The sequence below is a fragment of the Vulpes lagopus genome, chromosome 5 (genome assembly GCF_018345385.1).
Source record: "Vulpes lagopus strain Blue_001 chromosome 5, ASM1834538v1, whole genome shotgun sequence".
NCBI lineage: Eukaryota > Metazoa > Chordata > Mammalia > Carnivora > Canidae > Vulpes > Vulpes lagopus.
The window spans coordinates 52,990,356-53,017,804 of record NC_054828.1 but is presented as its reverse complement, the minus strand read 5'-3'; the positions used below and the strand labels follow the sequence as shown (position 1 = coordinate 53,017,804).

Sequence of the window (27,449 nt, the reverse complement as noted above, 5' to 3'; positions counted from 1 at the left end):
CCTCCGGCCCAACGCGCAGGGCGGCCCTCACGTAGCTCTCTGGGCGCCCTCCTGCTCTTGCCTCAGCTGACCTGTCCCAGTGCAAAGTGTCCTCTTTCCACTGCTCCGTCTTCCCTTTTGCTTCTCATCCTGACCCTCCCGACCCTCTAGAGCCTCTGCGGAACCCCGAGACTGTGAACCACCGGGATTGGGGGCTGTTTGTGCTCTGCCCATCTCATGACTAGGGGTGGGCTTCCTGCCGTGCAGCCCGGCACTTCGGGTTCCCACGGGGAGACCAACAGTCTTAAGCACGGAGGGAATCCCGGGGGGGAGCATCCATTAAAGGAGAGCGAGCCGACGAGCAGGACGCGGCTGGAGGCCGTTCACGGGCTCCCACGAGGGCCGCCACCCCGGGTCTGGGCTGAGGCTGCATGCCCTGCGCTTGGAGGGCCGCCCAGCAGGTGCAGAGCCTCCCACCCGCGTGCACTATGGACCCCGCACGGCGCGGATCCCGTGGTGGCGGCCCTGCTCTCCCTGCCCCGGTAGCAGCAGGGCCCCAGCCGTGGCGGCGGCGGGATCCACCCCCACAGGTGTCCAGAGCCGCGGGGCGCTGCCGGTGGGGGGCTGCTCGGGCTGTCCCGGCAGGCCGCCTAGCGCCTCCTCCCCGTGTCCGGTCCTTTCCCACCCAGGCGCTCCCCCTCCCGCCCCCGCGTCCAGCGCCCGGGGAAGCACTGTGCTGCGGATTGAGAAATGAGGGGTCACAAGAACTGCAGGGTGTTGTCCCCTCAGCTCTTCAGACTGCAGTTCCCAGAACGCGTTTCCTCTGTTTGCCGTGCTTCCCTCTCGGGCCTTGCGTGCTGCAGCGAGTCCTCCCAGCAGCGTCGCCCCAGAGCCGTCCACCCCCCGTTCCCAGGCTGAAGTCCCCCCATGTCCTGTTGCTCCTGGTCGTGGCCCGGGCGCCACGGTGCGATCTGCAGGTGGCTCTGGGGGTGTCCCGGGAGCGGCAGCGGGGAGGCCGGAGCTGTCGCCACGGGCTGCTCCGTGCAGGAATCAAGGATCGCTTATTTTGTCACCTCCTCCCTGCACGGCGCCTGCTCCTGCGCCAGTTGCTGGGGTGGCTCTGCTGGGGCCTGAGGGGCCCGGGGCTCAGCCTGGCTCGACAGGGGCTGTGGGGCCGACCGCGCTGCTCCGAGGTCTGGGCAGGGCCTGGCGGGGAACAGAGATGCGGCACGGGGACGGACCTTGTGTCCACCCCTCCACCCCGTCGGTGGGGCCCTCGCGTCCCGGTGGATGCTTCAGGAGCTGCCATTCCATTTCTGAGTTTCTTGGCTGCCGGGTGCCGACTCCCCGGGCCCACCTGGTCCTTGCGGGTGCAGCCGGTGCCCCTGCCGCTCTGGCCTGGCCTGGGCTCCAGCCCGCACCCGCTCCCGCTTTGCCCTGGGACAGTCCCGTGTAGCCTCGCTGTCCAGGGCTCGGGGTTCCCTCGGGGTTCCCTCGGGGTTCCCGCGCCCCGCCTGCCACCGCTTCCCGGCACCTCACCGCTCGGCCCTGGCCCAGCCGTGGCTGACTGAGCGGCCTTGACCCTCCGGCCAGCAGGGAGGGCAAAGGGTGGACCTGCGTGGGGAGGACACGGGGCTGGTCCTGCCCGATGCAATGCAGGGTGCATCCTCAAGAGCCCATATTTTGGATAAAGATTTTGCCCTAAAAGCTCCTCGTTTCGGAGGTCGGGTCCTCTTAGAGCAGGTCAGTGCAGCACGTCGAGGAGGCATGATGAGGCCTGAGCTGGGACATTGGCAGGGGGGCGGGCGGGCGGGGGCGCTGGGCTCAGATACAGGGTGGGGGGTGGATGATGCCGTGGGTCCCCAGACCCGCCCGGAAGCCAACAGGAGCAGCAGCTCAGGGATGAGGCGACCTTGCGTTTGAACACGGGGCTTGGGATTGGGATCGGGTGCAGGGCAGCGTCCGTGGGAACCCGCGATCGTGGGGCCCATCCCACCCCCTTTGCTCTCGTGTGGGACAGTCTGTTTCTCCGTGTGCGGCGTTTCCCCTCGTGGAGCCTTGTGGAGACCACGTGAGCAGCCGTTGTCCCTACGTAGGACTGAGGACGCCTAGGGCTGGGCAAGGCCGGCGGCGGGACGCAGCCAGGGCCCGGCAGCAAGGGCGGCAGTAGTGGGGGGCTGAGTGGGGGGCAGGCGCCCTCCTGCTCTGACCTAACGACTGCGTCAGGAAGGAAAACATGAGCCACCGGTCTGCTCATCTCGTCTCTGGGACCCCAAAGGTCCCCCCTTGGTACTTCGGCTGTTCCCCATCCGCAGATGCGTCGACGGGTGTGGGGAACCCCTAGGAGCACCCGGGCAGCACCGGCTTCCATGATGTCGCCGTCACGAGGTGTGGCACGTCCCGTGGCCTCGGCACTGACGCCCCCAGGTCATCAGGAGGGCGGCCGGGTGCCAGGCCCACTGACCCGAGCGCATCCCTCGTGGGTCGTGAGCAGGTCCAGACGGTGCTGAGACGGAGCTGGGGCGCGCTCGTGGAGGACCAGACGAGGGCTTCGCTCCGCGCTGACGTTTGCCGTGAACGTCCTGCCGGCCTGAAGGACGGTGACGGCGAAGCAAGCTCGCTCGCCGGGTCTGCTCCGTGGGATCCTCGCCCAAGGCAGGGCCCCACCTGCAAGGAGTGCATGTGCGGCCGTGTGTCCGCCCGTGGCCCCAGCCCTGGATCCTCCCCGGTGCCTGGAGTTCAAGGCCAGCAGGCATCCGGGCCCAGCTCGGGCATCCACAGACGCAGAGCCCGCGAGGTGGGGCGGCGAAGCGAGCGCCGGGGCTGACCCCCCACAGCGACCCCGCAGCTCGGGCTCCTGGCCTCTGTCCCCCACGTCACGGCACGTGCCTGTCCCCTCGCAGGAGAGCACACGGGGAGCTGGTGTGCGTCCCCCGTGCTTCACGGAGGAGTGCGAGCCAAGTCGGGCCCCGTGGGCTAAGCCTGCAGCACCCGTCACCCGTGAGCTGGGTGACCTGGGTGACCTGGGGCACATGCTTCGTCCCCTGCGCCCTGACTTCCTCCAAACTTGGAGCACGGTGGTACCACCTTCCTGGACTTGCTTTGACCGCAGAGACTCCGCAGGGCACGTGGTCAGTGCCAGAGCTCACACTGCGGCTCGCGGGGACGCACGGGCGGGAATCCTAGGACGGAGCCACGTGGGGACAGAGCGGGAGGCCCCCGAGGCGCAGAGGCATGTCCCACATCGCGGCTGCGTCTGGGCAAAGGGGTCAGGACCTCACGGGCCCGGGTCTGTAACCGGAAGCTGCCCCTTCCCCGCAGGTTGGCTTGTTTGCATCGCGACGCGCCACCTGCCGCACGACAGACCTTTCAAATGACTTCCCTGGGGGACACTCTGCTCGGGGGGGCGGGTCCCACCTGCCCTGTAAAAGCAGTGACCAGATGCTGGGACGGTGAAAGAAAGGGCGCTCTGTGCCGCAGGCCCGTCTCCTGGGGTGATTCATTCCCACGTCACGTATTTTCTGCGCTCTCCCTGCTGTCCCCAGAGCATCCCGATCCCGTCCGGCCAGTTCTTCCACAAATCCCTGTGCCGCCGGGCCCAACACCCTCCGAGGTGTCACTGAGGCCTCTGGGCGCCGGGCAAGCGTGAGCCGTGGCCCCCTCCGTGGAGAGGAGCCGTGGGCCGCCCTCCGTGCGCCGTGCCAGCCGGGACGCGGGTGGACAGTCTCGGGGGGACAAGCTCGCTGCCCTCCCCGGTCCCTCCAGTGCCTCCTGGTCCCAACCGCGCTGTGTCCTCTTTCTCTTTCTTCTACTCGGTTCTTACCCTGAAACCAGCGTCGCCACATGAGCCAAAACCTCTTAGGTTTAAAATCCTGAGGTCAAGCCCCGTCCCAGCCTCCGCTGCACCGTTGAAATCGCGCCGCGCTTGCGGGTAAAGCTTGATGTGGGATGAAATTCCTGTCCCTGAGGCCTGGGTGTCGCGTGGCCCCTTCAGGCCCTGCTGTGCCCACACGGTCGCCCCTGCGAGTCCTCGGTAGACCTCAGCCGTGCTGCGGGGCCCTCGCTCTCGGTACCCACGGCCTTCTGCGCTGCTGCTGCGCCCCTCATGACCGTCCAGCCCTGGGTACCAGGCCACGGGGTCGGGGGGCCCTGGCTGCACCCCCAGCACCCACCTTCCCCCTCTGCACCCCTCTTCCGCCTGCATTGGCTCCTGACCTGCAGGACCCAGGCGTCCTCCTCCAGAAGGACCCTCCCTCCGTCCCCCGACACCAGCCTCACCCTCACCCTTTGGCTCGGGCACCCTGACTCATGGGATCTTAATATGGAGGAGACGTGCAGCTCTTGACTTCTGGGGGCAACAGCGGACCCCAAGGTGGACTGGGCTGGAGCCTGGGTCGGAGCCTGCCAGACGCCAGGGCGGGGTTCCCGGGGGCCTGAGGTGCTTCTCCCAGACTGGGCGCCCGAGCAGGTGTCACGAGGGTGTCCTGATCCCGCGTGCGGGTGTGGGGCTGCCCCGGGGGCCTGGGGTGGGGGTGCTGCGGTGGGGCCAGGGGCACGGAGGGCCCAGCACCTCGCGACAGCCCGGCCCGTCAGTGCACAGGCTGTGCGGTGGCTCCGGTCTGTGAACCCACAGGACACGTGGATGAGCCTCTTTTTGACTTTCTGTTGGAAACTTTAAGTTCGGAACAGCTGAGCCCTAAGCACCACAGTCCTTGCCCCGAGGGCCGGCCTGGGCGTCCACGCTTCTTCAGGTGGGGATCAGCTCTCATGGGTCATTTTTTCCCCCACTTCACCGCTTCCCCTTTTCTCTTTCCTGAAGCCCGTGATCCAGGGATCCCCCTATTTGCAGCCACTTAGGCAGGAATGATGCAAAGGCAGCCGCCGGGGGGCCTGTGGCAGGCGAGGGGACCCGTGGCCGGGCAGCAGCCTCCATCTGAGCCCTGCGTGGCCTTGAAGCCGTCGTGGTGGCGCCGGTGCCGTCCCCACTCAGGTGCCCCCAAAGGATGCTCTGTGCTTCGGTCGGGCCGCAGGGCCTGCCGGGACACACGTTCCTGGATGGCCTCCACCCGGCTGCCCGCTCGCCATGGGGGGATCAGAGGCAGCAGACGCCTCCAGAACAGAGGCATGGACTTGGCCGGCGCCCGCGGGGTCTGCCGTTCGTGCGCCCTGGGGCTGTGGCCGGGACCCGGCCGGTGGCGGGTAGGGCGAGTGCGGTGCTGACTCGGCGCCGGCCTGGGCCTGGGCGGACCTGGGCTCGCGCTGACTCCAGGGCCTGGGACAGCCTTCGCCCCTGCAGGCCTCGCTGCCTCCTGTGAAACCACGTGTTTGTAGGGGGACGGGGGGCGGGTGGCAGGGAGGCCGGGAGATGCGGCATCGAGGGTGACAGTGGGACCAACTGAGGCATGAGCCTGCGGGCCGGGCCTGGAGAGCAGAGGCCTCCCCCTCATCGGCACCAGCTGTGGACAAACCCAGTTGGGGGGGCAGCGCGGGGTGGCTGCTGCTGCCCGTGGGATTCCGCGGGTGTGCAGGGAACCTCCCTGGGGCTCCGATCACGGGGAGAGACCCAGTGGCCCTCTCTGTGGAACGACAAGTGTCGCACATTCCGACTGGTTCCCACCGTGCCCCGGGGCTGGCCGCGCCGCGGGGAGGATCCACGAGGATCCACGGTGCACAGCCCGCCCTGGGGCGCGGGTCCCGCCGCCTGGTCCCGGCCGTCCTGGCTCCAACCACAGAGAGGACACGGGCACGGACGCGGCGACTACCTCGTTGGTTCGGGGACACCTTGTGGCGGCCATCGGCACCTCCTCCGAGGTACGCGAGGAGTCGCCGCCATCTGCGTGTCCCTCGGGCCACGGAGTGTGTGGACGCCAGACGCGGGTCTGAGTCCGTCCAGAGCTTTCCCGCCAGGACGGCTCGCAGGGGGAGGCGCGGAGGGACCGGAGCAGCTCCAGCCCAGAGCTCCCTCCCCGTGGCCCGCGGCCCGCGCCGCCTCCCCCCTGCCGCCGGCCGGTGCGCGGCCCCGTGTGTGTCTTTGCTCCTCGGCCCTAGGGAGCCCGTCTGATTTTGCTCACGTGGTTGCGTAGGCCCCGGGAGGTTCCTTCCTCGTGGGCGCTGGGCCGCTGTTTCCAGGATGCCCTGGCGCTGTGGTGCGAGGGCACAGAGCATCCCCGCCGGCGGGCGTGTGCGAGGGCCCCCCCCAAGGTCTCACGGCGTCCCCTGCTCGCCCGCGTCCCGAGGGTGGGCTGTGATGCTCTGCAGTTGCAGCCTTGGAAATCTTCACATCTTACCTTTGAATCTGTATTTTGTGCATGAAATCCTGGGAGACCACAGAGTGTGTCCCTGGGACCTGGAGCCTGGGCTCCCGTGAGCCCCCTGACCGCCACCTCCCTGCCTCCCTGAGGGCTCGCGCCCCCGCCGCCACCCCGGGAGGGCCCAGACCTGAGGTGTGGTGTGAGGGGCTTGCACCCCAGGGCGCCCGCAGTACGGCACAGCGGCAGGTGCCGCCATCCCGAGCTGGCAGCTCCGTGGCAAGGCCAGTGGGTGACCAGGCAGGGATGAGGCCCCCTCTGGGTCCCCCAGCGTCCTGGCGGGGAGGCTGTGATGCCCTCACGATCGCTGTCTGCGGGGTCGGGGTCCCCGGGGAGGAGCAGTACTAGAGTGCCCTGCCCCGCGGGTCACAGCGCGTCGTCCACACGTGTCCCTGGGCCGCGGGTCCCCCAGGAATCCACATGCCTCGAGAGAGGCGGCGTAAAGCCTGAAACGGCCGTGGCCACGGCTGGTGACACCGACGCACTGAACGCCCCTGAATTGGACACTTAAAATGGTTACAAAGTAAATGTTCTGTTTCGAGACAACTTAGAAAGTTACACGGTAGCAAAGAAACAAACCAGAACGCCGGGACGCGGGACCGGGCAGAGGGAGGCGAGAAGGACGGAATCGGCTGGCACTGAGCTGCCCCAGCGGCGGTCCTTGCCCTGGGCCCCCCGGTTCCCGGCCAGCCCGGCCGTCGCCCCTCCAGCGCCGCCCCCCAGCCCTGAAGGCTTTGCCACAGATGCTCACCTGTCCTCTTCTCCCTGCACAGGTGTCCTGCTGGCCGCGGGCCAGGCCCTGGAGAACAGCACGTCCGCCCTGAGCGGTGAGTCCTGCCCGGGGGTGCGCGGCGAGCGGGGGAGCGGGCGGGCCGGTTCGTGGGGCCTCCCTCTGAGCGTCCCCAGGGGCCCTGGCCTGGGCTCGGCGGGTTGTGCCCCAGGGTCCTGGGTGCAGGGGCAGGGGCGGGCGGGCAGGGGCGCCGTGGAGCTGGGGCCCCGCTGTCCGGCGCCGGCCGTGCCCCTAGAGCGGAGCCGGGGTTCCCGAGCCGCGGTCTGCTCCTGCCCGCTGGTCTCTGTTCGCTGCTCTAGGGGTCACCTCGTGACATTTCGAGGGACCTTGCCCTGGCTTCAGAGACCTGGGCCCACGTCCTGGGCGGCGTGGGAAGAGTGGGAGGCCACGCTCCCAGGCTCGGAGCATCCGCCGCTGCACGTGCCTGGCGTTTCGCAGCGCCCGGTGCACTCGTAGTTGTGTGCGGCCGCCGCGGGGGGAAGCGACGTGACTGCTGCTCTCTAGGCCGCGGCTTTGAGTCGTACGTTTCTCCACGTTGCCGCAAAGCCTTGAGATGCATCTTTTTAAAATGTCCCACTCGGGCTCCCGGATGGCGCGGTCGGGGAAGCCACCAGCTCTCAGTCGGGCTCAGGCCGCGGTTGGGGTAGTGGGGCTGCGCCCCGCGTCGGGCTCCTCGCTCAGCGCCTGAGGTCCCCCCAGGCTTGTATGTGTGGGCTTGCTCCCCCCGCCCCGTAACTAATAAGTGGATCTTTCCAAAAATGTTGGGATCCACACAAACGGACTGTGTGGTTCAGTTCGACGCTCCCTGCTGGGCCTCACATGGCATCCAGTTAAATCACGGTGCCCCCCCCGCCCCCCGCACGCCCAGGGCCTTTCCCTTCGGTCGGGAGCTTTCCTTGGGGTGCTCCCTGGGACACGAATAAATATCCTTGTGACCCCCGTGGCGAGTCGCCAGCTAGCCCTCCACATGCAGGGAGCCAAGTTCCTCGCCGGCAGTGCTGAGTCCCGGGCCCCCGCTGGATGCTGCCCCCCCATAGTCACCTGAGGGAGGTGTGCGGCGGGGAGGGGCGGTTCCTGTGCGTTCACGGTCCTCCAGCCGGCCACACGGCCCCCCTGTACCCTGCTCGTCTCTTCCACTCCTTGTTCCTCCAAACGCGAGGAGACGATGCTGCTTCTGTAGCCCCTGCGTCCTCCCCTCGGAGCCGTCACCGTCGAGGCACTCGAACCCCGAAGGTGTCCAAGCCACTTGGGGGCCCGTGATGCCATGGAAGAGGATGCCTGGCTCCCCCATGTTCCACTTGGCCGGGGTGGGTGGGCGTGAGCATCCCAGAGCAGTGCCCCCGAGGCCCGGGGTCGACCAGAGTGTCCACCTTTCCTCCCCAGTCGGCAAGGGCTCAGCTGTGCGTCTGTGGGGGGTGCAGTGGGGGCCCCCCGGCTGCCTCCGGGCGTCCCGGCTCACATCCTCAGCCCCATGGTCCTCGCTGTAGGAGCCGGGAGGCCAAGAGCCAGCTCCTGTCCTGAGTCACCTGCGGGTGGTGAGTCGCAGTGACGGCAGACGCTGATGCACCCCAGCGCCACTGCCTGCTGCCTCCTGCCCCTCTGCAGCCCCTCACGCTGGCGGCAGAGCCCTGGGGCCACCCCGGAGCCTGTCCCCTCAGGCGCCGCTCCTGCCCAGGCCCTGGGGGGCCTCCCGGTCTTTCGGGGACAAGCGTGGGAAGACCTGCCGTGCTCATCCCGGAGCGCCTGTCCTTGCTGCGCTGCTGACCAGCCTCTGTTCCTGTTTCTGAATTTGCTTCTGCGCGAACTTCTCTGTCCCGAGTCCCCGATGTTCACTCTTCCTCTTCACGGCGTGTCACCAGAGAGCCAGTCACGCCCTGCGGGGTTGCACAGCCCCCGTGACGGGCGGAGGGCGCCGTGTGCCGGCTGAGAGCAGGGGCAGTGCCACAGCCCCGCACACCGGGCGGGCACAGAGCCCAGCGTTGACAGGGGCCTGTGGAGGGGGGACGTGGGCTGCTTGCCCGGCCCCCGCGGGCCCCTCAGCTGTGGGCCTCGGGCCCGGGCAGGTGGATGGAGCAGCTCTCGCCGTTTGTACTCCCGCTCCACCTGCCCTGCGGGACCCAAGCCGGAGTCCGGAGAGGGCTGGGCGAGGGGACAAGTCCAGACGGCGGCGGTGGTGTCACGGCCCCCTCCCCGAGGGCTGGGGCTTTGCAACCGCATCAGCTTGTTTGCTTCACTTCCTCTTCCTTGAGGGCGACCGTACTTCTCTCGGAGACGCCCCAGCCCCGGGAGGTCTCGACCACCCCTGCGCACCCCACTCTGACCAGACGCAGCCGAAACCCTGTTGCGGGTGCAGCGCAAACGGGGGCACCACCCCACCAGCCACACCCTCCACCCCCGGCGTTGGCGTGTGTGTCGCACTCTTGGCCTCGTCAATAAGCAACGCCGTTTGCGACCGAGCTCGGTGGGAATCTGCGTACGTGCAAGGAAGTAAGCGTGAAATGAACCCGCACACGCCCGTCGCCCAGCTTCAGCCACGAGCATCGGCTGCCGTTTTTCTTTCCTCGGTTCTCACACCGTTTGGAGTTTCTCCCTTGGCAGGGACGTGTGAGAGCAGAGCCTGTGTCACTTGTGAATGTTACTTAGAGCCCAGACGAGGACGTGGGAAACAGCCAGAGTCGCATCACACCCACGAAAGCAAGAGGAGCCCTCTCTTGTCAGATCCTTAAATCTGGAGGGTAGAGGACGCTGCGTTCGGTTTTGGGTTGTACTTCGCTTAATCTGCTTTTCCTTTAATGTCTTCATATTTTGCTCTCTACCTACATTCCCTTCTGGGTGAACACTGCTCGTCGAGTGTGCTCCTTAGTGTCCTGGGAGACTGACTGGCACCTCTGCGTCCCTCCTCCCCGACCCCTTTGTGCTCTGGATGTCAGCAGGCACCTTCCTAAGTCTCAGAGCTGTCCACTGAGCTGCAAAGACGGGCTGTTGTAGGACAGACGCTGCAAAGCTCCATCCATGACGTGACTGTGCAAGTCTCTTTGCTCTTCACGGGCGACAGGCCTCGGAAACAGTAACGGAATAAAAAGGTTTTCATATGGGCAGCCCCGGTGGCGTGGCAGTTTAGCACCGCCTACAGCCCAGGGCGTGATCCTGGAGACCCAGGATCGAGTCCCACGTCGGGCTCCCTGCATGGAGCCTGCTTCTCCCTCTGCCTGTGTCTCTGCCTCTCTCTCTGTGCATCTCTATGAATGAATAAGTAAAAATCTTTAAAAAAAAAAAAAAAAAGGTTTTCATACACTCTCGAATGCTCACACTGGAGGCCTAATCAGGATTCCGCTCTCACGTCTCGATGGAGCAGCACGGAGAGAGTTGCAGACCCTGAGCGCCAGTCGAGTGTGGCGCATGAACCCCCGGGAACGTGTGGCTTTCTTGTGCTTTCGGGGGCGGGAGGAAGTTCCACGATCTTATCACTTGAAAGTTGCCCTTGGCCTTTCTTGTTGAGGTTTCGTTGGTTTCTCCCAATCTTCCTCCCTCTCAGATTCCTAAATGTGAGGCGTAAACTACGCCAGACGCATAGGAAGCTGCATTAGTGTGGTCAGTAAGTGCTTTTCAGACATCTCCTTTGGGGGGACGCTGGGGAGATACACGCCGTGGGCTGGCGGTCAGGAGTCGGGGCGTTGGGCCCAGCCGGCCTGTGTTGCTGAGCCCCTGGGCAAGTTGTTCGTCTGTCTCCCGTTTGGATCGGGGTTTCCTCACCTGTTGGACTTGAATCGGGAATAAAGAGCCTGTGCGATGTTTCACGTGACCACTCTGATAAATTGGTAGACATTGCTCGGAAGGCTCTGCTGGGAAGGGTTGGAAGGCTGCCGTCAGGCTCTCCGGAAATACGGCCACGATCCATGCCTGACCCCCCCCATGGACCCACGGCAGGGAGGCAAGAGTGCGACGGCCTTGTGTTCCATCCTCTTGGAATCAGATGTCCTTTTTCATTTAGGTTCTCAAGTTCTAGTTGCTGGGGCCAACGGAGCAGTCCTCCCCAACCCTTTGTCCTATCGTGTCCCCACCGCACGATAGCACGGGAACTCGTAATCCAGCCTCATAATGACCGAAGGCCACCTCAGCTGACCGCTTAGTGGGGGATTTAGGAAACCAATGCTGTGGGGGTGAAGTCAGTAGTCTGGGGTTAAGGCGAAATTTTTATCTGGTTGGTTGTTAATTTGTAAAGCATGCAGAGAAACCTAGCTGGAGGCGGAAAGAGGGTGGCATCACCTGCAGCTTAGAACACCTGTCACACCCTCCCAAGAAAGGAGTTATGACCTATCTTCAAAAGGAACCTTTTAATGCCCCTTAAAAGGGGCAGAACACAGCCGGTGGAGTTGCTGGGTGGCTCCTTGCTTAACCCTCTGAAATACTGCGCATTTCCCAGGCCGCCCGTCTGGTTCTCATGTTTTTGTGAGACTCGCTGCAATGGCCGAGGGGTGTGGCGAGGCCCTTCTCAGACACCTGGCAGCAGGCTCCGAGCTTCCCCCTGCCATCTGCCTCGCCCGACGTGTACGCCTCGCGGAACGTCCGAACCTCTGAACGTCTCCTTGCCGTCCCCCGTGTCTAACACCACCCAGCTGGAATGGGGGAGTGTTTGAAGGCTCCCTTAGGGTAGTCTCGGGGCTTTTTCAGAGGTGGTGGTGAAAGGACATGGAAGGATCTTATTATGCGGTGGTGGTTTATCATGGGGAAGGCCTCCGGGACCGCCGGCTTGGGGAGACGGTGGTCAGACTCGGGTGAGGACGTTGGGCTTAACTCTGCGGAGCAGGCGAGCTCCGGCCGGGGGTGCACGAAGGGAGGAAGATCAGATGACAGGAAAAAGCCTCTGAAGGCGTTGCCTGTTTGGGAAACAGGTAGAACACGGGCCGGCCGGCAACCAGGAGATCTGTTTATTGCTCATCTCGCCTAACAAAAGCTTTTCAGAACTGCACACTGCTTCCCCGTTCCATTGTCTGGAGTTTTCCCACGTGGAGCTGAAGTCATTCTAAAATTAGAAGGCTCACGTGTTCTACCCAGGTACACAGTTCACTGTTCCAGATATGTGTCTGCAGCGCGGGAGGTGCGGCCTGCCTTGGAAGGGGAAGCGCCTACACCTGCGTGTGCTGGGACTTGCTCGTTTCAGAGAAGGTCTGGAGGATCGTGGGGCCTCCGCAGGGAGCGAGGGATTCTTTGCGTGCCTCTGTAGGATCTATCCCTGTCGTCCAGCTGCTCATTTCACCTTCTACGTTTTGCAAAGGAAACTGCTGGATGAGAGGGAGGGTGGCTCAGGGTAGCAGACAGGCCTTAGGATGTGAAATCCATGGTTACAGTTCTGACTCCCCAGCTGTGTGGCCTTAGTAGAGCTCCTCAAAACCCCAGAACCTCAGTTCCCCATCAATAAAATCGAAGAGCGGCATTAGGCAGTGTCCTTTCAAACCAGAAGTCACAAAATCACTCTCGTGGGTCACGGCCAACATTTTTTTAAAAAATGAGATTGGAGAGCTACGAATAGAGAATGTCACGTACATCGTATGAAGGAAGGACAAGGAATGTCTCATGATATTCTTGTTTTAGTTATGAACGGACTCCTGAGATCTGGGCATTCCTCGCCATTCACCCATATAAGCCGTCCCTGTATTGCACCCTCCGTGATGTCCAGGCCTGATTTCTTTAGTGTGAGAACTTGGACACTTAAAGTGCCATAAATCCCTCTAGGCCAGCACAGTCTCCCCTCCACATACACCTAATTTCTTTATGCTTGTCGTGCTCACCTCTAATTTAAAGCAGTTATTTCCATCTACTCGCCTCTAGCAAGTCTTTCCAAAACACTCAACTTGTAATAGAAACAACAGCTGAGGCACAGGTATTTCATTCGTTTTATGTAATACGCAATTAAGTTACATAAGTACAATGAGTACAACCAAAGTAAACAGGTTTGGGGACAAAACGTAAACGTCCTCTTGATAAATAGCTTAACTGGTAAAAACAGAAATGGACTGGTAAACCAGACTAGCCAACGAGCTAAAATGTTGCATGCGGCGAGCGCTGGCCTTGATATTTCTAGGAAAGGACGGGACTGCATAAATCAAGAGCTTGGTTCAGGTTGAGCCCAGCTAAGAGACCATCTGCCATCTTTGAAAAGAGCAAGGCAAGTGACAAACTTGTGGCTTTTTTAAAAAAATCAAGGCCAGTAGAAGCTTACTGTTCTCCCACTTTTTTGGTTTCGGGCATTTATTTAGCACACATTTATTAAATACCTCCTCTTCCCAGGCACCCCAGGGTTAGACATGAGAATTAAAGAAGCCCGGGCGTCAGAGGGCATAGGGTCAGACGGATACTGCGGATGACTTTTGTATCTCAAGATAAAGCATAAACATGGACAAAGCCTTGATCTATCAAGGTGGATTTCTCCGAGGAAAACACCTGCTTTGACCGCATTCTGACTTCCAGCCCGTATTTCTTATTCTTTGTCAAATCGTGTCTTACTCTTTCTTTTGTTCCTGCATCTACTGTGAGCTTGAAGACCATAGTCAGAAAACGTGAACGTCTGTCTGAAGGGTCCCGCTGTGAAGGGCCGCAGAGGAGCCTGCAGGGGGCCTTCAGCCACATCGGTGTAGGAATCTGTCTCCTCGAAAGGAAAAAAAAAAGAGGCTCTGGGTCGACAAACAGTGAGGAAACAGAAAGGAACAGGCAACGATTCCTCTATGGTCACGGACAGAGCAGGATCAAGGGCGCTGTACCGGGCGGGCCCTGCAAGACGGGGTCTGCGTGTGCTCACCTCCCCGCCGAGGTCCTTATTCAAGAGGATGCTTCTCTTGTAGAAATCCGAAATGCCTTGGGCAAAAAAAATATACCCACAGGGTGTAGACAGAGCCAAGAGTTGCTCGTTTAGTATCTCCAGCCTGGAAAGAGGAGTTAATTCTTGAAGGACACAACGCTGAACTTGTATCAGGCTCACTGTTTAGACTCAGCAAAGCCCCAACAGTTAAAAACAAAGAGCAGAGCAAAATAAAAATAAAAAAATAAACACAAAGAGCAGAAAACTTTCGGATGAGATCTACGTTTCTGAAAAAGGAACAGCTCAGCAGGCCGATGAATAAGATCTGGGCTGTCTGGCTATGGAAACAAGAAGCCAGGTGATGCCTCAGACTTATGACATTTTAAAGGTGCAATTAAAAAAAAAAGGTGCAATAAAAGCTACATATTGATTTGCGGGGGAAACCGTGCGTCTTGCTCGGTTGGGCCCCGGGTGCTGAGCTGCTTTTCCGCGTGATCGGTCCTGCTTCTGACTGTGCCAGGCACCGCATGTCGCAAGAACAGAATCCGGCGACACATCAGCGTAGGTAAAAGGGGATTGATTTTAAGGAATCCGCCGTTTGTCTACCCGGTGCCTCCCGCAAAGATAATTCTATTCCAACTCATTCCGTCTCTGGTCTCTGTGCCTCCTCGCTCGGGGTCTCCAGAGAGAATCCTACTGGGTTGTCTCCCTTGATGAGGCGCCCGCCAGCTGCTGCGGCGGGTTGGCAGGGGGGTGAGCTCTGGGTAATGGGAATGTAGGTGATTGTAATCTCCTTTGTACTTTCCCGTTTTTTGCCACGTCCGCAACGAGCGTATTCTAATGCGACAATCAGGAAGAAAGGGATGGGGCCCTATTTTTAAAAGGGAAGAAGAGGCAGTAGCTGCTGTGTGCCTGCGAGTCTGGCGGCCAGTGTGGGTCGTGCCAGGCCCTCCCACACCGTCCCGTGACTGCGGCTGTCCCTACGGCTCAGGTGTGGTTTCTGGGGACCTGCCCTCCCCCGGGGCCCCGCAGCTTGAGGCCCACCCTGCTCCCCTGCACGGACAGCAGGCCCTCCAGGGACCTTTCTGTGGAGAGATCAGCCCCCATCCAACAGTAACCCGTCCACCTCCCAGTTCTGGGGACGCTTCTCTAGGCTCTTGTCCCGTAGCCCCTTTGGCCCCTGGATCTTGATCGACTTTGCAAAAACTCGAAGTGCCTGACACTTCTGGGTTTCAGAAGAGAAGTTGGGCCTCTCCAGGCCATGGGGTCAGTCCCTAGAATGTGAGTATTTGCAATTCGACAGGCGAAGTTCAGATTGCGCCTCTGCCACCTACCAGCTGTGAGACCTCCAGTAAACGACCTGACCTCTCTGTACCTTGGCTTCCCTGCCTGTAACAGGAATCAGGTAGCACCTGCTCCTGGGGCTCGCCTGAGGAGGGAGAGCTGCTGCGCTGGGCACTCGGAGCTGTGCGCATATACAGTGGGTGCTCCAAACGCGAACGGCCGCTGCTGCCTTGCTCCTTCTGTTATTGCACGACCTTGCAGGCCCAGGTGCCTTCTCCTGAGGGCAGGGATGCCCCTTCCCTCGGACTCTTGCTCATCTTCAGGTGGACGGTGCCGGTCCTGGGAGTCTGTGACATGCTCGTGGTGCAGGCAAAATGGGAGAGGGGGTCAAAAGGTACAAATCCCCAGTCCTAAATAAGTCCCAAGGATGTAACGTGCAGCAGGGGGAGCGCGGTCGATAATGTCGCATTTCACGTTGTGTGGCCGTGTGGTGATGGGGCACTGGGCTCACCACGGTGCGCAGTTCAGGGTTTACATTTAGTCCTAAAGGAAGCCTCTTACAGGTTTCTCTGAAATGACCATTAGTAGGCTAATGAACTGCAAGGGATCAAAGCTGCAGGAGGTCAAGGTGACAAGGTCCGTCCGTCCGTGTGGATGAAAGCAGGGCCCCCAGGCTGTGTGCAGTGCTCCCCACCCGCCAGCTGCCGGTGCATCCAGTCGGGGTGGCTCCTAGGTTAGAAATTCCCACGTTATTCTCAGGGCTTAAGCGGTCCTTGATTTCAGTCTCTCATTAGCAGGTCAGGGAATTGTGCCTTTTTCATCTGTTTCAGTGCAGCTTGATGGAAAGGTGCTTAAAAATACAGAGGAGGTGAATCCGATGGCACGCCGGGGTCCGGGCCTTACCTGCCCCTTGGGGACGTGAGCTCGGGCGAGTTCCGTCTCCACTCTGTGGCTCAGTTTCCCCCCGTAAAGTAGAGTCAACAACCTGGCCCGCCCCGCAGCGTCCTTATGAGGACTCAGCAAGACGGCATACGGGAGGCGGTTGAACCATGCCAGGGCGTCCGTCACATAAACCTTTCGGTTTAGATTTGCAAAGCTAGACAAGCAGCAGCAGCCACGGAGGAGGTGGTATGTGACGTACCGGGGGGCCTGAGCCGGCTGGCGGCACACGCACGGTCAGGGTCTGAGCGGCAAGGGCTCGGGGCCGTGGCCTGGTCACACTCGGCGGGTCGGGAAGCCCACTCGGCCACGGGGAAGTGGCGTCACGGAACCTGCCACTGCAGCAGATGCCGAAGTGCTCAGTGTCGCTTTCGGTACAGTACCCAGCGCAGAGGAAGCAGTGTGGCCCCGGGGACGGGCAGCTGGGAGCGGGGACATCCAGGAGGAACGGAGGGACCCTGGAGGACAGCCACCCGCGGAAAGGCTGGGGGCCAGCCAAGGCTCCAGACGACAGGAAAGGAAGGTCGAGAAGGTCCTGGCTTCCTGGGCCAGGCGCCCGGCACGTGTCCCCGGGCCCAGCAGTGAGCACCGTGTGGTCGCTCACCCGAGGAACCCGCAGTCTCCCGCTCGCCACGCCGAAGCCCCCGGCGCCGTATGAACCAGCCGCTGGGACCTCGTGGGCGGGGTTCGGGGAGCAGCCGATGCCCACGTGTGGGACTGTTTAGAGTGGCTCCTCTGAGAACCGTGCGCTCCTAATTCCCCTTTTACTTGTAATGATCTGAGAATCCCAGTGGGGGCACAGGTTAGAGACGCCGAAAGGCAGGGAAATAATTAGACGGTTACGCTGAGGGTACAGCTAATTGAGGAGCCGGAGCTGCTGGGATTCAGCGGCTCTTAGGATTAACATCCCGGTGACAACATGGAAGAAAATCGTATCTTCTCAAAAAGAAAAGGAAAAATAGTTCTTCGGTCCCGCTGAGAAAGGGGATATGATACCGAAGGGATCTTTGGCCCAATTTGAGCTGAGTCGGTCTTTCTTTTGGTATTTTCACATTAAGAGTATTTACCAGCCTCACGGTCGAATGGGAGGGCGTGGTGCAGAGGGCTGTGCGGGCGTCGGGCCAGACGCGGGCCCCGAGTGCGGGGCGACTGGAAATGGGCGAGTGCCCCCCGCGTGAGTGGAGCAGCGGCGGGGGGGCCGGGCGGGCTGCAGGGTGAGCCTCCAGTCTGCGCTTCCGGCCCGGGGTCCCCTGCGTCGGGCCTCAGCTCAGCCGCGGCAGGAGGCCAGGGTGTGCATGTTTGGAGGATCCGGATCTCTCACCCGTGGACCACGGGAAGGAGTACGGTCTCCAGACCATTCTTCAGCAAGTTAAGTTTAGCATCTGTCGAGGACTCTGACGCAGTGACGTGTCTAGGCCCCGATCACCCACGTGCGCCTCGAGCCACGTCGGCTTCTCCAAAAGGGTGACGGGCGCTCGTGGTCAGGAGAGAGTAGAGGAGGCCCCAGACACCTGTGTTCGCCGAGCTTGAAGGAAGAGGCTCAGCTGAGGGGTCCCGCTCCCCGCTGCTCGCCCTGCAAGTTAAACGTCTCCCCCGGCGAAGCGTGTGGTGCCACAGAGCTGTCCGCACAGTCGCCCCCGTAGAACGTCTCCGGAGGTGGGCTTCTGCCGTTAGGTCTGCAGATTGACTTACGCTGTTACCCTTAGCTTAAGTCGTATAATTAGACAACCAGGATGGTATCCGGGGAATGGGCTTTGCCAGTGACAGGATTTGTAGATGTCGCCGTATTTTTATTGGTGTCCAAAGGCTTAGACGGTTTTTAAAAATCTGGCACAAGGAGGATACTGGGTTCATGTTTTGTTCTTAGGTGATTGAGGGCCCAGTGCTCAGTGTATTTTCCCTGAAGAAAGTTCGACTTTGTTCTTTTAAGTAAGCTCCACCCCCCACCTGGGGCTTGAGGGTGAGACCCCGGGACCAAGAGCTGCTGCGAGCTCCACTGACCGGGCCCCGGGAGAGGATGTGTCCAGCAGCCCCTGGCAGCCGTCCGAGCGGCACCATTCAGGACTGAACCCACAAGTGGCCCTGGAGCTCTTGCCAGTGGCTCGTCCCAGTCGAGCTGTGCCAAGAATCTGTCCTACACCCCAGGCTTGGCAGACTGCTCACCCATTCTTCTTTTCAAGAACTCCCTATTACTGTTTGTATTGGTGGTGTATTGAGATGACACTGTCTTGACTATGTCGGGTTAGATATTCAAATCAATCTCACTTCCCACCACCAAAGGTGGCTTCTAGAAAAGTAGAATCACCGATAATGGTGCACATTTATTTTTGCCGGACAGCACAGCTCTAGAACCTTGCGGCACCTTGGTTCCCTCTCGCTCCGCTTCCCTCCGCCCTGGGCCTTTCCCTGAATGGCAGCCCCTTGGGCCCTCTCTCTGCGTCACCCCAATTTTCTGCTGTAGCCCAGCTGTCTAATGCTTTCTTGTAAAAGCGTACCTGTGAAAATGCCCTGCTTGGGCAGTGTTGACCTGTCCTTGAAGATCTAGGTCATACCGTGGCTCAGTTGGCCCAGCATTGGACTCTTGGCTTTGGCTCAGGTCATGATCTCAGGGTCATGAGATAAAGGCCCACGCTCAGGCTCAGCACTCAGCAGGGAGTCTGAGATTCCCTCCCTCCCTCCACGCATGCTTGCTCACTTTCTCCCCCTCCTTTCTCCCTCTCTCTCTAAAAATAAATTATTTTAAGAAAAAACACACACAGAGAGAAAGTTAACACAACATTGTGCTTACTTCTACAAGTAGAGGCCATAGGCTGCTAGCATAAAAATCACAGAGATGCTTATAAAAATTAATACCCCCAGGGGCACCTGGGTGGCTCAGTGCTTGAGCACCTGCCTTTGGCTCAGGTCGTGATCCCGAGGTCCTGGGATCAAATCCCACATTGGGCTTCTCACAGGGAGCCTGCTTCTCCCTCTGCCTGTGTCTCGGCCTCTCTCTGTGCGTCTCTCATGAATAAATAAATTTTAAAAAATTTAATATCCCCAGACTTCACTCCAGACTGACAGTTTCAGTCAGGAAATGTTAAGTTGTGCTGCAGTGACAAATCTCACTGCCTTAAGAGCAAAAGTTTAATTCTCTTATTCATAGTCCACCGTGGGCCCTGGGTCACTCTCCAGGGAAACTGACGGTTCAGATTAGCCCTTCGTATCAGTGAGGGAGGTGTAAGGTCTAGTGCCAGCTGTTGACACGCTTACCCAGATATGTGTCACTCTTCAGTGTTGATATCTCATTGTCTGAAGCACTTACGTGGCCGTCCCAAACTTCCAGGCGGTGAGGAAGACCAAGACTTCTGGTGCCTAGAGGAGTAGAGGTAGGTGTACATTGCTACACAGGCTTAATGTGAATCTCAAAGGTAAGGTCCAGGAATCTCCAGCTCCAGCTCCCTTGGTGATCTCTGTTGACACTATAATTTAAGGACCATTGAGGAGGACAAGAGTTCTCAGCCTTAGCTGCTCATTAGAATTACCCGGCGAATTTCAAAAACAATGACGCCCTGGACCTACCCCCCAGAGATCGTCATTCACAAGGCCTGCGGGAGAGTCCAAGCATCGGGATTTTCTCAGTCTTCCTAGGGGACTCTAGTATGTGTCCAGGGTGGAAAGCCACAGGCGTAAGAAAAAGAACAAGGGCCTTGGAATCCTGACTGTGATCCTGACTGAGCCTCAGCTTGCGTATCTGCCGATAATAGTGAAGATCAAACAAGTGTGAAATCTTTGGCAGCTACAGTAGTGAGTAAATATTGTCTGTTAGTGTACACTGCAGGTGTGGACGTTTATATAAACAGGGGCTGTGCACTTGCCATTTACTCCCTGCCCCGCCCCCAACAAAGCCAGCAGAAGGAGGAAAGTATCCTCCACACCTCTGCATCTGCCCCCTCTCACAGTCAGTAAGCGGCCCTTCTCCCTCCCTCCTGCAGATCTTAGTGACAAAGGGGAGAAAAGCAGGGGGAAAAAATCTCCTTCCCCGCATCTGCATTACTCTCCCTGGCCTGTGACAAGCCCTTAGTCCTTAGGCGAAGGCTGAGGCTTTTGTTCCACCAGAGCCTTTCCCAAGCCCCTTCCCTTTACTCTCCCTTCGCTCTGAGACTCGTAATCCACTACAGCCCTATTTCCAACCTCGTCCTGTTGCTCCTTCCCACTGACACTCCAGTCCCGTGCCAGGGCAGACAGTGAGCACCCCGGCCCTGGGGGAGGCCCCTTCCTGCTCTCTGATGGGTTGAGCAGCAGATGAAACCCATATCCTCAGAAAGTGGGTCTCCAGCGCCTTGTCTTGTGGCAGTGCCGTTGGGGCTGGAAGATTCGAGAACACTCAGTTTGAGAGGTAAGGTATGCAGTAGGTCAGACCAGCTTTTGTGAGTTGGTCTAACATTCTCACCCACTCTTTGTAGTATCTTGTTTCCTACAGTTTAATATTTCGTATTAGCTTAGATCCTGAAATCCACCCAACTGGTTTACAAGCAACTTCTTGAAATGCTGCTGTTCTGGTCACCTGGAGATTGCCTCAGAAGTCGGTTTCCTTTAGTTATCAAAGCACCACGTTGCCTTTTTTTCCATTGACACAGCTAAGAGTTAATGCCAAAATAAGCTGTTTTTAATTATTTTTCCTCTCATGTACAGCAGTTTTCAAGGCAGAACAATGCAAGAGTCCCTCGCAGGAAATAAATGCAATACCGCTTATAAAAATACAGATTTGTGCATTTGATATGAATCGTGGGCTTATGCAAGGATCGAAAGAAGCCCTCGGCCTACTCAGCTATGATGCAGGTCCTCTGAAAGGTTCTTACTGGTGTGACTCATTCCACCGAGGTCCTCGGCAGCGGAGCCTGGCCGTCCAGCATCGGGTTGTAGGCCCCCCCAGGCTGTCGAGAAGCTACAGGCCGCTTCCTACCTCCGCCAGCCTGAGCCTCCTCCCCGCCGTGGGCTCTTCGTCAGCGGGGCCGGGATGCCACGTGCCCCAGGGAAAGATGCTCGAGGAGCACCTCGGCACCCGGGACCCCTGGGGCCCCACGGAGGAGGGGGGGTCGCTGTGACTTTCATGGGTTGGTGCGCAGTGCTGGGTCTAGAAGCAATTCTGAACACTGGCTGGACCCCCCCGAGGTGCTCTGCAGCTTACCGTGCGCCTCTGTGTCCAGGGCGGCCTGGCGGCACCTGTGGGCACCAGGTTAGAGCAGGGGCGGCAGCAGTGCCCTTGCCTCCGGGGGCTCCCCTCCCTCCGCCCCATCTCACTGACCGCCTCTCCCCTCCTGTCTCCAGGCTTCTGCACTCGCTGCTCCTTCAGCCCGGTGCTCTGTGCCCAGGCCCCCTCCCAGACCCCTTGGGTCCTTCAGAGCTCACACCTACCTGCTTCCCCTCTGCAGAGAGGTCCTGCTGGGGTGACCTCCCGCAGCGGCCCTGGGTCACGCCTGGGCCCGAGGCCTCCCAGGTGCTCACTCTGTCATGATGTCATTTCTTCTCTTATCATCTGCGGCCTCCCCCAGAAGACCTAAGTTCCTTGAAGGCGTGATGGTGTGTGGTTCACGCGTGTGTCCCCTCTATCCAGCATGGGCTCAGCACGCGGGAGGCACGTGGGAGTGTGTGAATACCGAGCGCGACCCAGTACTTCGCATCATCGCGTTTTTATGACATTCACTATTGATACACGAGGAACAGCGGCCCGCAGGGTTTCGGTGGCTTGCCCAAGGTCAGAATTAGTAAAGAGCTGAGATGTGACTTCCGACCACCTGCCTACAAAAGTGTGTGCCAGAGTCCGGTCTGAGGTTACGGTTCAGTCTTAAATTTTTGCCTTATTCTGTACCTTTTGTAGATTTATTAGTAGAAAGTATTTGGTTTATTCTTGTGACTCAAAACTTTTTTGTCTAGGGCTTATGAAAACAGATCACCTCCCACAGTTTTATGCAAAAGAATTTGGTAGCAACAAGGAAATACTCTGATAGAAGCATATTTTGGAGAGAGTCGTGGATGTGCGCTGGAGCACGGAGATTTCCGATGATCCTAATTTGAGAATAAGGCAAGTCTTAAAGTCTAGTTTTTGGGAAACACTAAAAATAATTATGGCAGCACACAGAAAGCAGGGCCAAGCTCCAGACAACACCGATGACACTCTGGTAGCAACACTTCCCGCAGCGGAGCGTCAGAGGTGGACACGTGTGGGTGTGGAAGCCGCTCTGCAGTGTTGCTCAGATCTGTGCAGCAGCCAGACTTTTAGACTAGAGGACGGACAAAGGGTGCTCAGTAAACTTGGTTGGAAAGGAAATACATGGCTGCTTTCACAAACTGTATAATTATATACCCAGGAAACACAAACTACCAGAATGCCTATTAGAAATGTTAAGAGTATTTAGTAGGGTGCGAGTAAGAAAATAAATAATCAGTGGTTTTCCTGTAAGCCATCAATAACCAATTAAAAATATAGGGGGGTAGGATCACCTTCAAAATAGCTGTGAAATATAGGGATAGTGGATGGCTGTGTCAGTTAAGTGCCCAACTCTTGATTTAGGCTCAGGTCGTGATCTCAGGGTCCTGGGACTGAGCCCCGTGTCGGGCACCACGTTCAGCTGGGAGTCAGCTTGAGATTCTGTCTCTCTCCCTCTCTCTCACCCTCCCCCACTCAAGCTCGCACACACTCTCTCTCTTTTTCTCTAAAGTAAATCTTTTTAAAAAAGAGTTGTGGAAAAAAAAAAAAGAGTTGTGGGGGATCCCTGGGTGGCGCAGCGGTTTAGCGCTTGCCTTTGGCCCAGGGCATGATCCTGGAGATCCAGGATCGAATCCCATGTCGGGCTCCCGGTACATGGAGCCTGCTTCTCCCTCTGCCTGTGTCTCTGCTTCTCTCTCTCTCTCTCTCTCTCTCTCTCTCTCTCTGTGACTATCATAAATAAATAAAAATTAAAAAAAAATATGTTCTAAAAAATAAATAAATAAAAAATAAAAAAGAGTTGTGAAATATGGATTATGTAGGAATGAACTTCAAAAGATGTTGAGGATCTATTTGAAGATTGCCATAAAACTTTCCTTTTGAGATAATTTGTTTGGGGATCCCTGGGTGGCGCAGCGGTTTGGCGCCTGCCTTTGGCCCAGGGCGTGATCCTGGAGACCCGGGATCGAATCCCACATCGGGCTCCCGGTGCATGGAGCCTGCTTCTCCCTCTGCCTGTGTCTCTGCCTCTCTCTCTCTCTGTGACTATCATAAAATAAAATAAAATAAAATAAAATAAAATAAAATAAAATAAAGAGATAATTTGTTTGACTAAATAAAGAGACTTGTGCCTCGATAGGGAAGTGTAATGTTATAAAATTGTCAGTTCTTCCCATTATTACTTTGGAAACTTAAGTGAGTGCTAGTCTTTCAGAATTTCAAATTCAAAGAGGGAATTTGACTAAAGGTTTTTAAAGTTTACCTTAATAAGGCACAAGAAAATATTGCTTTGAAAGGTAGAAGGATTTGTACTATCAAATATTAATGAATAAAACTGCTCTAATTAAAATTTAGTGACACCAGCACAAAAACAGATCGATTCAAGCTAGTACAGGAAGCCCCTGAAGAGAGCCAGTTGCACAAATGAGGTTTGATGTGGTATAAAGCAGCATTTCACATCCCTCGGGAAAAGAAGGGACGAGGTCACCCGTAAGTCTTGGGTCAGAAGCTAAACACTGAAAAAGAAATAAAGTTAAATAGGAAAATCTAATATTCTAAAATAAGTTCTAGTCTACTGGAATATCACTTAATGAAGTGTGAAATTTCTCTTAGGAAAATAAGAGTCAATAAATAATAAGAAATAATAGTCAATAGGTGACTATTCCTATAACTTATTTTTTTTAAAGAGAACTAATCAGAACATTGAAAACTAAAACCATAAATGAAAATAGGTAGATAGAAATTACAATTTTGTGACCATCACTCAAAAAAAAAAAAAAAAGCCACCCATAGAGAAAATCCGTAGGCAATATTTGCCAATATTTAAATCCTTAAAGAGGATTTAATCCTGTCTTTCATAACAAAGTACTCTTACAAACCGGTAACAAAAACCTTTAACAAACCAGTAAGAGAACAAGCAAATTACTTGAATAGTTAAGTCGGGAAATAACAACTGTGACCAACAGATGCTTAAAAAGACAAAAGACGCTGAAAAAGAAGCATAGCCTCGCTGGTCATCAGAGAAATGCAAATTAATGTGAGATGTCGTTTTCATTGATCAAATTGGGGAAAATAAGGATAAGTGTCAGTGAACAAAGTGGGTGAGGTTGGAGACTGGTGTGGTTGGTGAGTTGTCACAGCTTGTACGAGGGCCGTCCGGCCACACTCACCACGAGGCCTTATTTTTTTTATTTGTTTGTTTGTTTGTTTGTTTATTTATTTATTTATTTATTTATTTATTTATGTATTTTTACCAGGAGGCCTTAAAATGCCCTGTTCACCCACTGACCCAGAAAGAATTTACCCTACGGCAATAATGGGGAGATTTGGGCAGTGTCTTGGCTACAGTGACGCTGATTGCAGCAAGACACTGAGCAGGAAAACTCCAGGCACTGAGACGGTGGGAGGTGCCGGGGAGGGTGGGGAATTGCTTGGGGGAGGGGACGGGCAGGACCCGTGTCCACGTTGCTGGGCCACACCGAACACTCAGTGCCCGGGGCACCAGCCGAGGGTCAGACGAGGCCTGCGTGTGAATAAACAAGGGGCAGCGATGCACCTGACTATTGTTTGGGTTGGGCTTTGTTGTTCCCATTCTGAGGGATGTTTTTCAACCTTGAATCTTTCCAGTGACTATGAATCTGGGGCCGGATTTACAGCTTTACTTATTCAGCATCTGCTCAGGTTTGGCCAGCGCCGGTGGACGTGCTGGTTTGCTTCCACGCTAACCCGTCGGGTTATTACGGTACGAACAGAACGGCGCTTTCTTCTTCCTACTGCTCTACTTAGTTCTGCGTTTCAGAAGGACCGTCGGGTGCGCAGATACTCTTCAAAGGACGGCAGGTGACCGGACGCGCACAGTGTTCTGTCCTTTGGGTGGGGTGGGATGAAGGACAGTCCCCCAAAGATGTCCACGCCCTGAGCCCCAGAATTTGTGACAAATGGGACTTTGTAGTGGATTAGGCTGAGGGCTCTGGGTGGGGAGATCACCCCAGATCGTCCGCGTCAGGCTACTGCAGCTGAAGGCCCACAGGGGAGAGAAGCAGGAAGGTCTGAAGAGTGACACCTTGATGACACCTCGATTTTGGCCCATCCAGACTCCCAACCTCCCGAACCGTAGCATGACACAGTCATGTGACGTCGCTAAGTTTGTGATGATTTGTTACAGCAGCAAACAGAAACTAACACATCTGGAAAAGACGTAAAAATCCAATCTCTGTACCTGAGCCGGAGCTATACCTCGGCTGGTCCTGGGTGAGACGTTCAGAGACCTGGATTTGGGTCCCAAGCTCCCTTGATCTCATTGTCTTCATCCCTACGGGTCACTTCTTGCCCCAAGTTCTGTTCTTCCTTAAGGATCTGTTCACCACCATTAGCTACGTGGCTGTTGCGATGCCGATAAGTCCAGGTGGGGCTGGCAAGCAGATTTCAGTTTGTTTGTTTGGGAAGCGGGCCACACTGCTGTTAGCACTTCCCTTCCTGGGGTGTGCGCTGGGCGTGTGGCCCGTTCTCGTACAGGGGACCGCGGAATGTCGCACCGAGCGCGGTGGAGGTGAGAAGAGACGCACGCGGAGGCGAGCAGCCATTAGGACTATGACAAGAAGGCGGCGAGGGAACCCGACCCCAGGTGCACGACCTCCCGCGATGGCCCGAGATCCTCCTGTGGGGTCTTCTGGAAGATCCGTCCTGCTCAGACACGTCCTCCGATTGGCTGCAAAGTTGTATGCACAGAGAATGAGAAGCGCGAGGCCACAGCAGCGCGGTGGGCCCTGCCTTGGGACCGGACGGGTGTCCACTGCTTGGCCCCCAGGCCCGCAGGAGCTGCCCGGGAGAGCGGGCCGCCCCCAGGCCCACGGAGGTACCCGGTCAGTGGGGCCGGAGGAGCCCGCAGTGTCAGCACAGCGTGGGGGCGGCCTGCTCTCCTGGGCAGCTTCTCGGGTTTTCTCCGGAACATTCCTTCCCCGTGCGCACGGGAACCAGGACCAATACCCATCACGGCTCCGGCTGGAGCACGTGAAAGGTAAAGAGGTGCGGCGTGCGGCCCTCTGAGTGCCGCCTGTGCCCACAAGGGATCAGGACCACGTTTCAAAATAAGAATGAATCGGTCCCGTCTCCTCGGGGAACAGACGAGCGGCGAACTCGGCGTCCACGCCCCAAGCGAAGTGTGTGCATCGGGAGCGGCGTGGAAGGCAGCACTGGGTTTCGGAGCACACGTGGAGCACGGGCGGTGAGTGAGAACCGCGCGGAGGTCGCGGTCGCAACTCGTCATCTGATGTGAGGAGAGGTTGTGAAATGGAACTCGGGGTTTGAAGTCAAACACGGGAATACGGAAACCCCTACTTTACGCAGACGCCCTTTAATAGTCTAAAAGGACGTCAGGGAACATTGAGGTGAGCAAAGCCACCGCCCCGCTCAGTGGAAAGGGGGGTCCCAGGCTTGGCTAACCCGGCGGGCTGGGGTCGCTGCGTGGCTCTCGTACCAACCACCAACGTCACCTTGGGCAGGTCACTTAACCTCTGGAGTCTGTCTCCTTGTCTGATAAACGGGAGACGTAATACCCGCTTGTATGGACGCCGTCACCCTGACAAACGGGCGATGGGCGACACACGCAGCTGCTCATCCTGTCGGCGCCCGGCCGCTGGGGGCGCGCTCGCCAGCTCAGACGATGCCGAGGCCGTGCCAGGGGACCAGGATCCAGGACAGAACTCGCCAAGTCCCGCTCCAGAACCCCCTCCCGAGGGCCCACCTTGGCAGGTGCGGAGGAGCAGGTGCACGCTGGGCGCCTGTCGAGGTTCTCGGCGGGCCGAGGACGGCTCAGCCGGCGTGAGACACGCTCCGTTGCTCCTCTTCCCCTTCCCAGTCCCTTATTGTGCTGGGGCCAAGGGTCATCTACACTCTTCCTTCCTTCCCTCCGGTCCTTAATATCTTTGGTTTTGTGTCCTACGGGGCGTCTTCTCTCCTGTAGTGAGTTTTCCTGCACAGGTGACATAACCCGCTCAGTTAATAGTTGGTGACAAAAGTCATAGAGGTGCAGGTCTCACCGGAAACACACTAGAGACGTACCTTTGTGCAGCTCGTTTCCAGGCTTCGTGACCTGTTACCCACGCTGAGTGGCCGGGCCGCCCGCGAGTTCCCAGGGGATGGAGGTGGGGACGCAGCAGGGTCATG

General features: G+C 58.1%; 1 protein-coding gene across 1 annotated transcript in view; it reads left to right on the top strand.

The window, feature by feature from the left end:
- TGFA (transforming growth factor alpha) overlaps positions 1-27,449 on the top strand; it is an 80,935-nt gene that overhangs the window by 18,933 nt on the left and 34,553 nt on the right. Inside the window, exon 2 of the mRNA XM_041754124.1 lies at positions 7,061-7,114. Coding sequence (XP_041610058.1) covers positions 7,061-7,114 — 54 coding nt within the window. The remainder of the gene's footprint in view (positions 1-7,060; positions 7,115-27,449) is intronic.